The 15,441-nt window shown below is 38.3% G+C and overlaps 1 protein-coding gene across 20 annotated transcripts in view; it reads right to left on the bottom strand.

Annotated features, from left to right (window-relative positions):
- The window catches only part of Arhgef9 (Cdc42 guanine nucleotide exchange factor 9), a 303,108-nt gene that overhangs the window by 91,424 nt on the left and 196,243 nt on the right, over positions 1 to 15,441 (bottom strand). For 17 of the 20 annotated variants that reach the window (XM_075958749.1, XM_075958738.1, XM_075958731.1 and 14 more), the window contains one exon: positions 5,600 to 5,779. The exons of the other annotated variants lie outside the window; for them this stretch is intronic. In XM_075958749.1, the coding sequence (XP_075814864.1) occupies positions 5,600 to 5,725 (126 nt within the window). In that variant the 5' untranslated portion in view covers positions 5,726 to 5,779. The remainder of the gene's footprint in view (positions 1 to 5,599; positions 5,780 to 15,441) is intronic. 20 annotated transcript variants of the gene reach the window in all.

The following is a 15,441-nucleotide window of genomic DNA, read 5'->3' as shown; positions in this document are numbered from 1 at the left end:
TTAACAAAAAAATGAGACATTCAGGTAGGAAATGAAGATTTCTCACTAGGCCGGTCATCAGTTTAGCTTGATGATGTACAAAATTATCCATTTGATATACCGTTTGAAGGAAGTCTTCTTTATTATACTTTCTTTTTATTATGTGCCACTTAACCTAGGTATCCATTTCTAAGATACTGAATCTCAGCTTTTAGTGAGTCTCAATAAATTGGACAACTATTCTGCAATATACATATACACATACATACATATATATGTATCATCCCAGGAAACTGTCCATTTACAAGCCTACTTTAAAGGTACTAAAGTACTATGTCTATGTGCTACCTAGACCTAAACTAGACTCTAGATAGTGCTTCAGAGACAAACAAAAAATAAATGCCAATCATCCATCATCACTTATCATACCAGTAGCAATTCCTAAGCAAGACAGTATCGGCTTTCATAATACCATTCTACCATCAACTAAAACCAGTACAAAAGAACAGACATAATTAATTCTAATTTTTGAGTTCTACTAGAAAAGAACCTTTATAATTCATCATGGGATTCCTCAACAATAGCACAATGGTACTATAAATTTAAACACAATCATAAATATTCATGAGAATTAAAAGGTCTATCTTGGAGTTAATAAAACTATCAATCATTAAATAGCGTAACATCATTTCTTTATCTAACAACAGCATTGTAGCTGACATCTATGTTTCCATGGTATTCCCCAAGTGTCCCCAGCAGTGATGCTGAACCCATTTGACTCTACTTAAAACAATAAAAGAAAGAGATCACAAAGGCAACAAAATGTTAGTGTTGAGTACAATTTGAAGCAGACATGGGATACTACTTTAAATACTCAAGGGATAAACACTGATATTGTAGAAAACACTAGAGTTCTGTTATAGTTTATGCTCTGTCAGTAACATTGCAGATCTGTATACTATTCACTCTAAGCTTGTATTTTTGTTATTGGGAAAGTAGAAATTAGTCACATGTTACTAATATGAATTGAGCTATATTCTACATATATAATATATTTTAAAATACAAATAATAAAGCATTATTAATTTTATAGTGATATTACTGGATATTCTATAATATTTTGAATACACTGGAATATATGACATTTAATTTCACCTGTAACTTTTTACTTTTTCTTGTTACTACTTTTCAACTACATCTATGTATTTTATTACATTATATTTTCTAGTAGAAACATAATAAACAACATTTTTACACACCAACTCCAACATAAAAGCATCTAGAGCGATGATTCTCACCATTCCTAATGCTGTGACCCTCTAATACAGTTCCTCATGTTGTGATGACCCCAACCACAAAATTATTTTCACTGCTACTTCATAACTGTAATTTTGTTACTGTTATAAATCGTGATGTAAATACCCGATATTCAACCTCCAAAGGGGTCAAAATCCACAGGTTTAGAATCGCTGATCTAGGTGTTCTTTAAAAAAAAATTATAATTTTCTTATCTTTAAAGAGTTTTATTAAGCTAGCTTGCATTTGAGTGGAGCATTCCCTTCTTTTTAAAGTTGTTTCTTTTATTTAGCATATAAAGGAACAGGTATCATTATAGTATTTTCATACATACCTTGTTCTCATAGTCACTCCTCTTCCAAGCCTCTCTTCTACTCTCTGCCTCAATATATACTCTTCTACTTCCATGTCACATGTATTCTACTACCTTGTTTTTCTTTTCAAAGTCCCCTTAAGAGCTCTTCTTCCTCTTTCATGGTCCCTTTTCTAGTTTCAGGAACTATACACATTCCCATTTATCTGAGTGTGGTTTATTTCACTTAACACAATGCTTCCTAGTTCTATCCATTTTCCTGCAAATTTCATTCTTATTTAGAGTTAAATAAAATCTCACTCTGCAAATTCTTTCTTCTCATTTTCTTTATGGCTTCTGTTGTTGATAGACACTAAGGCTGGTTCTGTAGTTTTAGCTCTTATGAATTGTGCAGCACACAACAGTGATGTGGATGTGCACATATCTTTGCGGTAGAAATGAGAGTGCTTTTGGAATCATGGCAGCTAATCTTCCACTATGAAAATATACTTTCAGGGGTGTACATGAGGATGTCTTCAAAAAAGTTCATGTGAGAAAAGGACATCCCCTCCCCCCGAATGTAAGCAGCACCATGATACAGGCTAGGCTCTTGGACTGAATACAAAAGAGAAAGTTAAGTTAGCATCAGCATTAACCTTTCTCTGCTTCCTGACTGGTGACAATAGCTGTCTCAAGTTTCTGTTGCCATGCTGCCATAATTTCTAACTAAAACAGACCTAGAGTCACCAGGGAAGAGGGGATCTCAATTGAAGAATTTCCTAGATCAGATTGGGATGTAATCTTGTCTGTGAGGTATCTTATTAATCGCTAATTGACGTGGTGGGGGGACTGGCTCGCTGTGGGTGATGTCATCACTAGACCATTGGGCCTGAGCTACATAAGACAACAAGCTGAGCAAGCCAGTAAGAAGCATTCTTTCATGATCTCTGCTTCAGTTCTTGCCTCCAAGTTCCTGCCATGAGCTTTTGTCCAGGTTTTTCTCAATGATGGCCTAACACTTACAAGATAAAATATCCTCCTTGATGTATTTTGGTCTGGTGTTTCTCGCAACAGAATGCAAATGAAAACATATGCCTTCCTTTTCATGATGGATTATATTCCCTCAAACTATAAGCGTAAACAAACCAACTCTTGTTGCTTCTTGTCAGTTATTTGATCACAGCTACAAAAACTAACACAGGTACATACCCAGGATTAGATAGCAGTTCTATGTTTCATTTTCAAGAAACATTAGTACTCATCTCCATAGGGACAACACAAGGTCACACTACCAATCAGCATAAAGTTTTTCTTCCTCACATTCTTACCAGCATTTGTTGGGTTTTTTTTGTTGTTGTTGTTGTTTCTAATGGTGGTAATGGTGGTGGTGGTAGTGGTGGTATGTGATGTTAGCCATTCTGATTGTGATGAGATTATATTTTAAAGTAGTCTTATTAATGACTTACATTTTCCTGATGGTTGAAAATGTTGAACATTTGGAAAAATTATTTATTGATCATTTATTTCATGTCTTCTTTGGAAAACTGTCTATTCAGATGATTATATAATAAATGAGGGGGTGGCATTTCATTTAAATTCTGGGATTTATTAATCTGTTCCTTTGTGATTCTATACAAAATGGCTACTGGGGATATGTGCCTGAAATCCCACTCATTTTAGCTATGGTCTTAAAACCATCAGTGCATGTTCATGGTTATTCTCTAAACTTTGACCCTGACACTAACTTCCCCAAGCCACCCTGATGTGTTCAATGTTCCTTCTCATCCTATGGTCTGTCTCCCTGAAAACAAAACATATTAATATTTCAGTGTGGTTTAATCATTCTTTTAAAACAGAGAGGGTGGTCAGCAGAAGAAGCACAAGCTCTGTGTGCATAGCGATCCACATTCATTCCTAAGTCTTGTGGTTATTGATGGCTTCATTTCAAATACCCTAGGGATTGACTCATCAACCAGTAAAGCTGGACTGAGAAACAGATAACATTTCAAGGTGTTAACAAAATAAGCCATATAAGTGGAGAATGAAGAATTAGATATTTCATTCGAAAACACTCGGCATAGGAGCTAAGAGGTGATTTTATCTATTTCCCTACTTCAGGGTGCTGCCAACACCTAAATCCTATCAATCAGTTCACTGTGCTTTATAAGTTGATAGCCCCTGTAGGATAGGTTTTTCTTTCAACTAATATGTCCAGTATTGATATAGGGTAAAAATGATCACAGCTATACTTATGATGAAAACTAAAATGTAAATAGTCATTTTTCAAGTACTTTATACTTGTCAAACTGTGCTAAATCTTTATTAGCATGTGTTAGTTCATTAAATTCTTAGAGAAAGTCTGTTGTGGTCCCTATGTTTCAGTGAAAACCTTGCCAAAAATAAATAAAAAGTAAAAAACATATTGGTAAAAACTAGTAAAGTTGCAATTCAAGTTAACTTCAGCACTTTGCTCCTTCCTTTCAAAATACATGCCATAAGGCCAACCTTTAGGCAATTTGAGCTCCAAAAGCCCAAGCCCCTCTAATCTTTTGTTTGAGACCCAGAATACTTAAACCTTATCTTAGAGGAAATACCAACAATAAAGATGGTGATATAGCTTGCCATGTGAGACCCTGGGTTCCTCAGTACTAAAAAAAAAATTAAAGACCTTCTATTATATGAAGGGAAGTAAAACATAACCCTGGCAATGCCGAAGCATGCATGGGCAGCCCATTTATACTGGGTTTCGAGATCTGAGTTGATGAGGATGACTGACCAGGTGTCTTCCTCAAGGAACAGGTTCCACCAAGACATGAACTCCGATTGCTGGACTCAGAGTCCAGTGTGTTAATCATTAAACCACAGGAGCTGGTACAGGAGAGATGGCTCAGCCATTAAAGGCTAGACTTCCATTATATGCATGTACAAAATTCTCAAAAAAGAATTCTTTTTAAAAAATATAAAAGAGGAACACGCCATTCTAGAAGGAACTAACAGAAAGAAATAGGTTATAGAAAGGGTGGCCATAACACACCCTCATAACTTTTTGCTATCTGTCTTCCCATAAAGAATTTTTTATTGTCTCTTTTCCGTTGTGATATCCCCTGCCCCCCCCCAAAAAAGATTGTCAAGACCATTTTGCAGATGGGAGAATCTGGCCTTTCCAATACTCAAAGAACAAATTCAAACTAACAACCTCAAGGAAAGCCAAGATCTAGAACACATGGTCAGTTATAATCACTAATAGCAACCTGTTAAAAGGTGACCTAGTGGAAACAGAGACCTTACAGAACAACGGTATTAATTTTATGGTAAAACATCAAACAATCCATAGCCTTCCAAGCCTTTACAGGTTTCCTGTTTCCATACATAGCATGTCTTAGATCCCAGCCATTTGACTTTGCTATAAGAAGTGAGACCTGAGATTAGTAAGATTCAACCCCTTGAGAACAGGGAGTACACACTCTGACATTAACACCTGAAGACTGTACCAGTCCATAATGGTGTTCATACTTCTTCCAAGGAGAGAAACAAAGAAAAAAGGAAAGAAGAATAGTTGATGTAAGGAGAAAGAGAAGAGAATAAGCAAAAATGAAGAGTGGAAGAGATAAGAAGGATCTAGAAGAACAAAGGATCAAGAGGGGGATATAGAAAATAAAGTAGGTGGAGGAAAAGAAAAAGAAAGGTGAAAAAATCACAGCTACATAGAGGTTTGGGGGAAAAGACTTCAAAACTATCCAAGCCAAATCTAGAAAGATAAAGATCAAACAAAGGAAGTGACTTAGGAAAAGGTGAGCAGCAGAGAATGAACCAAAATAAACAAGAGATAGAAGAGAGGTCAAAAGATTAGAAAGGCAGAGGTTTAAGAAAAAGGTAGGAGTGAAGCAAAAGAAGGAAATGAAGAGACAGAGAGGGAGAAAGAGAAAAAGAAATGAAAAGACAAGGAGAAAAAGGAATAGAGCAAGAGTATGGGTCGGGAAAGCTGGGTTAGGCAGCCAATGAGAGAAGAGCAGAGTGAAGGTTGGCACTCACCCTCACAAAGCTGGCCGGAAACCATCCCTCCTCATCGTCGATCTGGCCCCACCACCAATCCTTGTTGGAAGCATCCAAGACTTTGATGACGTCGCCAGCTTTAAATGCCAACTCCCGGTTGGCCATGGTGACGTGATCCCATACTGCCTCAGCACTAACGATGGAATCTCCAGTGATCAGCTTAGGAGACAAAATGAGAATGTGTTCAGTCCATACATCTGACTAGTCTACTTGAGCATTCCCTCACCCCAAATGCTCTACTTATAATGGAAATGCTTACATGTTCCGGTGGTGAGATGTGGCGGTAAGGGGAAATGACACCAACATGCAAGCTATATTGGACTACAAGACAAACAATGCTGTCATTTCTCGATTAGCCAGTGCATGGAAAAATCCAGCATGTGAATATGGACAAAGCATCATGCTTTCATCTATTTTCATGAACTCTTCTTCCCAACATGAATACAAACAAACAAACAAAGCTCTATCCATATCTCCTTGGTGCTTTAAAGCAGCCCTGGATCTTTAAAGTAAAAAAGCTAGCATCAATGACTAAAATAAAGTGCAGGCAAATTTGTTTTCAATTCTTCATGTTCCTTTCCCTTTTTCCTCCTCCTTGAAACTGACCAATTGAGAGTTGGTAGCATACTATTTAACTCCACCATATGCCTTCCCATGTGGTAAGAGAGTATAGCATTCTTCAAACACAACTGACCCCAGTCCTACAGTTCCTACTCTCACCCATGCTTGGTTCCATTTAGATAGATCATGGGTATGAAAGAGTATGGCTTCCTTTGCTGTGCTGTGCACGATGAACTCAATTCTGGCTTAGATGCATAAACAAATTTGTTCAGCGGACCTGTGGTTTAGCTAGGGAGTCCGTGTTGGCTTCATCTGATAGATTAAAATGAAACTGATAATGAAGAACTAAAGACCACTCAGTGAGGTAGAGGGTATGCGCAGTCCTTGATCTTAACCTGGGTGACTGAATTTCATAGAAATCAGGACTGGGCTCCACACACCGGAGAGCAAACATCTATCCATTACCACATGCACATGAACAAAACACATATAGTCATGACACTCATTTAAGCTCGTAGATAAGGATGGAGTGGCAGTTAGGCCGCCTCTCCTTGGCTACTGACCACGGTTTCATGTTTACTTTCCCCTGAACTATTCCACCTTGTGCCTATTGGTCTCCCCGGCATTTGTAGAGGCACAATTTGGAATTAGAGAACATATGGCCTTCCTGGCAAAAAGACTCAAACACTCTCTCTCCATACTCAATTACAGAACATGCCAATTTATAAATAAGTTTTTCCCTGAGCCTATTTGAAGAAGAAACGTCTGCCCGAGGAAATCATAGTTCCATAATACCAAAGATAAAACATTTCAAAGACAGCAGAACTGTCATCTGAAGAATATTTATCCTCTCCAACAGACCGATCATATACTACATTGTCCAGAGAATGAATGCTACAGTCCAATCAGAAAATGAATATGCACAACACTGTACACATATGAACACATACATATAATATACACTGCTTTTATGACTTGGTATACTAATCTCCTAGGCCATGTCTAAGACATACTTCTTTGCTCAGGAGTCTAACCTCTATGCTCTCCACAGCAATCTAGGCACAGGAAAATCTCAGTATGGAAATATCTAACAGGACCTTTTCGAATGTATTTTCAATACCTTGTGCTTCACTGTTCACAAACGGTTTCCTCACCCAGCATAATGCACGGTCTGTACTAAATAAGCTGCGTTTCACTATTGGCCATATTTAAAAAATGAGAAGACTGAGGTTCAGTGAAATAAACTTGTCTTTCTGCCAGTAACAATGAATAAATTACCAAAACAGGTCTTTCGGCCTCAGAAGCATCAAACCATACTACTAATATGGGCTCACTTATACTAAACTTACAAGAATGTCAACATAAAAACAGATGGCCTTAAGGAACTCTGAGGAAGGAGATCTTAATCTCCTCTCTAACAAGATTCATTTTTATGTTGATCTTGTTTTCTTCCAAAGAAAAATAATCAATTTCTGCTAGTTCTGGTCTCAGTGAAGAAAGAGAATTGCTAGTTACTGGTTTTTATAGTTTGAATGTGGGATGCCCCACACAGGTTCATGTGTTTTAGAACTTTATCTCAGTTGGCGGTGCTGTTCTAAGGAATTTATAGAATCTTTGGGACATCAGACCTAAATGAAGGTCACTTGAGGCAGACCTTGAAAATTAAACACACTTCTAATGAAAACCCAAGCTCGCCATGTACTGATCTGCCACTGCTATATGCTCCTGCTGCTATAGAGACAACCCAGCATCCATGCCTTCTTTGCCAAGATAAACTATATCCTTAAAAACCATGCACCAAAATAAATTTCTCCCTTACTTTGTTTCTGTCAAGTATTACATCAAAGTGATGTGAAAAGTAGTCTCAGTAAAATAAATATTTATAGATAAGGACTAAAGATGGGTCCAAACTGAGTGTTGCTAAATTAGCACAATAAACCCAGATAGACCAAATCTAGAGGACCATGAGTGTTTATGGTTTGAACTATATTCCCAGATTCTGATCAAGTGTCTACAGTTTGTTAGCTTTGAATATCAGCCCTCTGTTCAGGACACCATCCATAAAAACAAAATTCAAATGCAGATATAGCTTTTCCCTGGAGAATCTACTTTTAACTTATAAGCTATGCTATGCGGTTCTATACTCCTACTTGCTGCATGAGTTATAAAACCTTGAGCCAAGAGCTGGCTGTTGTGTATGCAGAGGTATGATGAATATAATGAATTCAGAGGGTCTTCAAGCTATAAGAAGCTTCTAAGCACGTTTACCATAAATACTTGTCAGAGTAAAAGAATGCTCTTCTCAGATCTTCTGGGTTTTTTAATAAAAGTAAATTAAATTTGAGCTAAAAACTGGTCATATGTATTCATTTTCTGTACAGAATTAAATTTTAATTTGCTACAAGGTTTTCATACATTTACGTACCCCACACATTCATTTTTCATCCAGCATGCATTCAATGACCTGCTGTGTGCACAGATCTGTTCACTGCGGTTATTCATACTTAAAGATCAAAAAGCCTTTCAAACAACATGAAAATCTACCTTTGATTCTGAACTTTGTTACTTTAGAAAATAGTAGTGATGATATAAGGTGGAAAATGGAAAAGTCAAAGGAACAAAACCAAGTGGAGCTGTCAGCATGCAATAGAAATACAGAGGAGTACAATTTTACAAAAGCCAAATGCAAGAGACTCCAACTATGCAACATTGGACTTCAGTTTCTTCATCTCTGAAACAGGATAAAGTCTGCTTCAAAAGGCAAGATTACAGAAAGGGTGGATTAACATGACAAATATACAATGCCTAGAAAGACTTGGACTTAATAGCCTGTAAGACTTCTTGGGTAGGAGGCATTCTGCATAGCTCCTGCGATCCACAAAAGGTTTTATGTAGCACTGAAGTATGATTTAAAAGATAAGTGAATGACATATGCTGAGGGAAATAGCGGGATACTTGAGGCTGAAGAAGGAGGTTAAGTCATCTGGAGTTATATGTGAAAAGGCTTGGATTTAGTTAGAAGGAAATGAGGTCAAAGTTGATGGAGGAGATGATAGCAGTCCTAAGTGTGGCTATTAAAATATAAGCAATATTAGGAAACAATGAAGACTTTGAAGGAAAAAAGTTGATGACTTTTGAATGTGTTAAACATGGAGGGGAGTTAATTGAATACATAAATATGTTGGGATTTCAAGAGAAGTCGGAGGAAGAGAGAGATGGAAAGTTCTTGGAGAAATTGTAGAAACCAAGAAATTCTGTCTCGGAGGACAGAATTATGAGAAAAAGCCATAAACCTTAAAAGTTAATAACAAAGGGAGATGGGGACTAGAAAAATAGCCAAAGAAACAAATTGAAATAAAGCTGGCAGCAGATCATTGTAAATAAAGCCAAGAAAAGTCATTTGGGAGTTACTCTACCAGGAATTCCATTCTCTATTTTCCCTCTTCTTTCTGCCTCACTTCCCACCAAAAGTCCTGATTGCCAATTGCCTCCACACTTCATCCTGAAATCCCAATATAAAGCAAGGAGATGGTACTTAACTACTCTAGCATGGAAACAAATATTTCTAGGCCATGGAATAGCACTCCTGTGATAGCTAACAAATTAACTTCCAATTCCCAAGGCATGCTGGATACAGCACCAAATACATATTAGTTCTTCTTGAGATTTGCCAATAAGTGGGGCACACAGTGCTTTCAATATGTACACTACAGAGACTTTAGGATATGAGTAAAAGGATGAAGGCTTATTTTAATCCAGGAAGTCAGAGCTCTCATCTAAGGACTGTCCTTTCATCTCCTGATGATTCATTCTTCCCAGAAATCCCTATGCAACCATGGAGCTTGGTTTCTCTGCCCCCACTGTTCCCTGCCTATGTACAGGGCTTTCATCAGAGGTTGGTAGATGTCTGAGGGTGTTTATGGTCATGTAAAATGTATGCCCAATGGCAGGTTTGCAATGAAGAAGGATAAAGCACCCTAAGATCACAGTCCTCATTCAGTTTTTACGAATTGTATCACTTGTTTTATTCTTTTTGTTCTTTCCCCTTTGTTGAACAATATAACCCCTCCAAAATAGATACTTAATTATTAACCTGACTGGCTAGCAGGATATTAAAGTTTAATATCAAGAAGCAGAATACATTTAAAAAGTGAACTACTGGGACTGGTGAGATGGCTCAGCAATTAAGAGCACTGGTTGCTCTTCCAGAAAACCTGGGTTTGATTCCCAGCCCACATGGAGGTCCACAATCATCTGCAATGCCAGTTTCAGGGGTTCCAAAGTTCTCTAATCAACTCCACCGGCACCAAGCGCACACATGGTATACATATCAACATGCAGGTAAAAGACCCACACGTATAAAATAACTTTTTAAATTTAAACACAAACCACTATGTGTTGTAAAGAATAACAAATGTTCCAACTGTTGTTATGGTAACTGTGCAAGGTCTGCCTTCTAGAAATATACATAGGAGGAAAAGGAAGGCTATGGAGGAAGGCTGTTACCTCCCTATGACGTTTTATTTGTCCTTTTCCCCTCAGATGGCCCGTTTTCTCAATGCCTAAGCATGAACAAGAGCTAAGTTCCATTTCCTGGTTTTCTCTAAGTTATATTTAAGACAAGCCAGGATTTTATGTTCTCTTAGAGTAGATAAGCTATCCTTTTAAAACAGTTTTGTAAATAGATGCTGACTGTTTAGCCAAAAGTGTTAAAGAACAACCATCCCAGTTTTTTTGACAAGTTATAACCCAGGCTGCTGCAACAACACCTAAGAACCACCATAGCATATAAAAGGGGCTCCAAATGGCTACTGGAAAAATCTTGCCAGTAATCAATCAATCTCTCTCTCTCTCTCTCTCTCTCTCTCTCTCTCTCTCTCTCTCTCTCTCTCTCTCTCTCTGTCTCTCTGTCTCTGTGTGTCTCTCTCTGTGTGTGTCTGCAGGTACACTTTATTTTACTCTTTTATTTGTGTCTGTGGTAGTGTATGCATATGTGTGGGGGCGTCTGCAGATGCCAGAAGAGGGTGCTGAATCACCTGGCACTGGAGTTACAGTATGAGCTCTTACCTGCTGAGCGATCATCCCTGACCATGCACCTTACTGTGACATAGGGTCTCTCAGTGAACATGAAGCTAATTTAGTTCAAATGGCTAGACAGCAAGTCTTGAGGACCTCCTGTCTCCACTGCCATAGGAATGAGATTACCAGTGTGTGGCACAGAGTCTGACCTTTAACACAGGTGCCTCATATATAACTCCGTCCCCCGTATTTACACAATAAGCACTTTACCAACTGAGTCATCTACCAAGCCCTCTGTCTAAAATTTAATCAGTCAAATGGCACACTGAAATTAAATGTGATCCATCAATTCCCTCTCACTTTGGGCATCCTGTTGCGATAAATACTTTAGTTCTTCAAAGGATAAAGGACAAAGATTTCATTTTCTGCAGTTTATTTCTTTTTACCCTTTCCTTGGGCTTAATGGATGTCTTTTATGGACCATTGCTGAGGAAAATGAGAACCCATGCAGAGACTAGATGACATTACATTAAAGCATAGGCTTCTGCCTGCATTTTCCCAGAACGGCTGGGAAAACTGAGGAATGGGTTTTGCATTTTAGCCTTTGGCTGCTCCATAAAAAAAAAAATCAATAGATATTTTAATTTTTGTTCTCTGCTTAGGTGACCAGAGAAGTCATTCCTTATCATAACATTCGCTCCCATATGCCTCCAGTTCCATCCTTCCAAATGCCTGTTTTCACCTTCAATGAAACATAAAATTTGTCATATTCCTTTCCTTCCTAAGTTTTCCTACTTTACAAAATTCCACTTTACTTACTTCTTTCTTCGTATATCTCCCGGTCAGATCAAGCTTTCTTCACCTCCACTATCCCTTCTTAGATCTGGTCCTCATCACCTCAAGCTGCCTTCTAACTACTATCCCTTCTTAGATCTGGTCCTCATCACCTCAAGCTGCCTTCTAACTACTATCCCTTCTTAGATCTGGTCCTCATCACCTCAAGCTGCCTTCTAACTACTATCCCTTCTTAGATCCGGTCCTCATCACCTCAAGCTGACTTCTAACTACTATCCCTTCTTAGATCTGGTCCTCCTTCTAACTAGTCTTCTACCTCCCACATTTCCCTCTTCAAGTTACTGTAAGGAGTAACTTGATGTATTTTTCAATTTTCCTTACTGATATCACTCATGAAGATTTAATAACTCCCTATCATCAATCTCTAAAATCTGTGTAAGTTAGTCCCATCTCTGAATCCAATCCTTGTCTCTAACTGGGCAGGAACCTTCTTTTTTTCCTTTTCTTCATGTGATTCTTCGGATTAAGCCCAGGATCTTACATATACTAAGCAAGGTGCTCTACCACTGAACTACAATCCCACCCTGGATTGCCAAATTGGATTTTATAGCAAGGTCCAAGCCTACATTTGTGCCTCTGATGTAGCCATACTTTATAGCCAAGCTGCTTCTTCCTATGTGATTTGGGTCACCTGCTCTTTATTCCTTTCACGGATAACTCCAGCCAGGATCTGCTCCTCTCCCTCTGCCACTTTTAGTCATTTCTACCGAGAATAAAATGTAAATAACAACTAGGAGAAGTTAAAATTGTAAAGCAGAGTATAATTCTACAAATAACATCACTTGTGTAGTGGCTATAGAACATCTACTTAATCTACAATAAACTGCATTGTTATTAACCTCTTTTTCAAACTTCTGTGACAAACATGAGTCCTAAAAACTAGACAATCTCTCCAGTGGATCAGTAAGGAAGTTAGCATTTCCATCAGGTGGTAAAACACAGTATGTGGACAAATAATCTATTCATACAATATGTATCCAAGTGGCTTACAGGCTTGTTAAATTTAGTTAGCATCTAAATTTTTTTTGCAGTTTTACACTGGATTTTGTTACAGCTCAACAAATGTATCTTGCATAAGAGAAAGAAAAAGAGATGACAGGCAAGAAAAACCCACTTTTAATGGAGGGAACAATGACAACTGTTGCTTTTTACTTCTTTCTAGGACATTGAGACCTGCTTGCTTCCGTCTTCAATCTGCTTGTTGCTAGAGGCAAGCCAGAGGAGCTCAAAGAGTGCCAAGTCACTTAGGTAACCTAAAACGATCTTAAAATCCACAGTCGAATTCTAAGTTATTTTTCTTGGGTTACTATGAATAGTTCTTGGGGTTTCAGTTTTCCCCAGTCTGTGATTTGAACTTCAGTCTTGGAGTTTCCTGGCTAAAAAGCCCATAGGCTTCCAGAAGGGTAGGAGGAGGGGGCTAGAACTGCATGAAGAATTTGTCCTCTGTACCCACCCACATGCATAGCTCTATAATCAACACCATAGCCAGAGGGTGGGTGGGCAAGGCAAAGAGAAGAAGTCATTTTTTTTCATCCATTTGACAGATGTCGTGTTAAAAATCTTGCTGGGAAAAGAGGATTGTAGGTGGGGGGAGGAAAGGAGGAAGAGCCAGGTTGGAACAGAAACTAATGGATCCAATGTCCAAATGTGACCATCTGGCTAAGGTGGCTAGAACAAGAACATCATTTATTCAACATAGTAATGCCTACATCTAGAGAACAGAGAGGAGAAACATATTTCAATCCACTTAAATCACCTTAAAGTCTACTTGATATGATCTCCTAAGACAAAAGTTTAAGTTCCTGACCTTGGTATTAATTTCCAAAAAGAATGTGTCTGCTGCTCGAAGAGGAAACTGCATTTAAACAGTCCATCAGAAAGTAAAAGATGCTTTCCAGTGGCTCCTCGGTTTCCCTCTGCCTATAGACTCCGGAGAGAAAAAAGCAACTCCAACCCGGGTCAAACACCTAGTCCTTGTCAATAGTCTTCACGACCAGTAGACCATGTTTCTCCTGACACAGTCCCAGGTTTCTGGCAAGCATTCAGTGAATGGTAGACGACAGAGGGCTTGGGACATTTTAGTGCACAAAGACTGGGTCAGGCCTCAGGCACTGAAACTGCTTGCTCTGACTTCCCCTCAAATCTTGCTAAAGATTTAGAAGAATACATTATGAAAACCTAGACTTCAACAGAATACAAGAGAAGCAAAATCAAGCCTACTCTCAGGGCCCTAGAGAAACTGCACTAGGTCTATGTCTGCAAAAAAATGGTTGGGCTTAAATAAAAGTACTTCAAATAGGTCAGTCAAGCTTATATAAGGCACATGCCTGTCTGGACTAGGTAGAGGGTGTCAGGGTGGAGAATGTACAGGATCCAGGGACACTGATTACAGGACAGAGCATCTAATAAGGTTCTAGGGCTCAAAGTTGCTCTTTTTGACTTCGGGTGGGGCTCAAAAACCTGAAAACCAGTGGGTCCATGTACAAGTGATTATAATAGGAGACCCTTAAGAGCTATTAGAACTAATTCAGCCCTCTATTTTACAGGTAAGAAAATCAAGGCTCCAACAAGAAAAGGTCCCTATGGTGTTAATTCAGTGAACAGCAGAGCTAACATTAGAAACTAAGTCTGAATCTTTTACAAGAATGGCTGGCATTTGTTTTTGTTCTATATACCTCTGTCGTCAAAAACTAGAGTTTAGTTCTTTAACTGTTTGTTAATCATAGATATTTAATCATACATCAATGCGTTTTATTATTATAATTTTACCATTTACATGTGCCCCATACTATTATATTGTAAACCTCGAAAATAACAATACAAATTACTTTAAAAAATGAATGGAAGGAGGAAGAAGAGACTTCAGGAAAACAGGGAGGAAGATTTTTAAAAAGAGACAGAAAGCCCCAGGCAGTGGTGGCACAGGCCTTTAATCCTAGCATTCAGGAGGCAGAGGCAGGTGGATCTCTGTGAGTTCAAGGCCAGCCCTGTCTACAAGAGCTAGTTCCAGGGCGGCCAAGGTTACACAAAGAAACTCTGTCTCAAAAAGGAGAGAGAGAGAAAGATAAAATACATAAGAAATGAAAGCAAAAATGGGGCCATTGGAGTGCAGTGGGGAATCAGATGCTTGAGAAGAGAGGGCGTGGGAGAGCAAATAAATTATGAAAATACATAATAAAAGTACATTTTCAAAAATTTAAAATAGACTATATTAAACCCAATAGCTAAATACTACTTGATACAGTATACACTCCAAAAAATATCCTAACCAATAAAAATGGCAAGATCAATGAGATTAAGCAACTAGTATACCAAGAATTTCTAGACCTGCACTCACTGGTACAGCCTTCCACCCTACACTGGTCACCTCTCAGCTGCTTTCCAGG

The sequence above is a fragment of the Microtus pennsylvanicus genome, chromosome X (assembly GCF_037038515.1).
Source record: "Microtus pennsylvanicus isolate mMicPen1 chromosome X, mMicPen1.hap1, whole genome shotgun sequence".
Classification (NCBI taxonomy): domain Eukaryota; kingdom Metazoa; phylum Chordata; class Mammalia; order Rodentia; family Cricetidae; genus Microtus; species Microtus pennsylvanicus.
The sequence above is the reverse complement of the archived record's forward strand: the minus strand, read 5'-3'. Positions and strand labels throughout refer to the sequence as shown.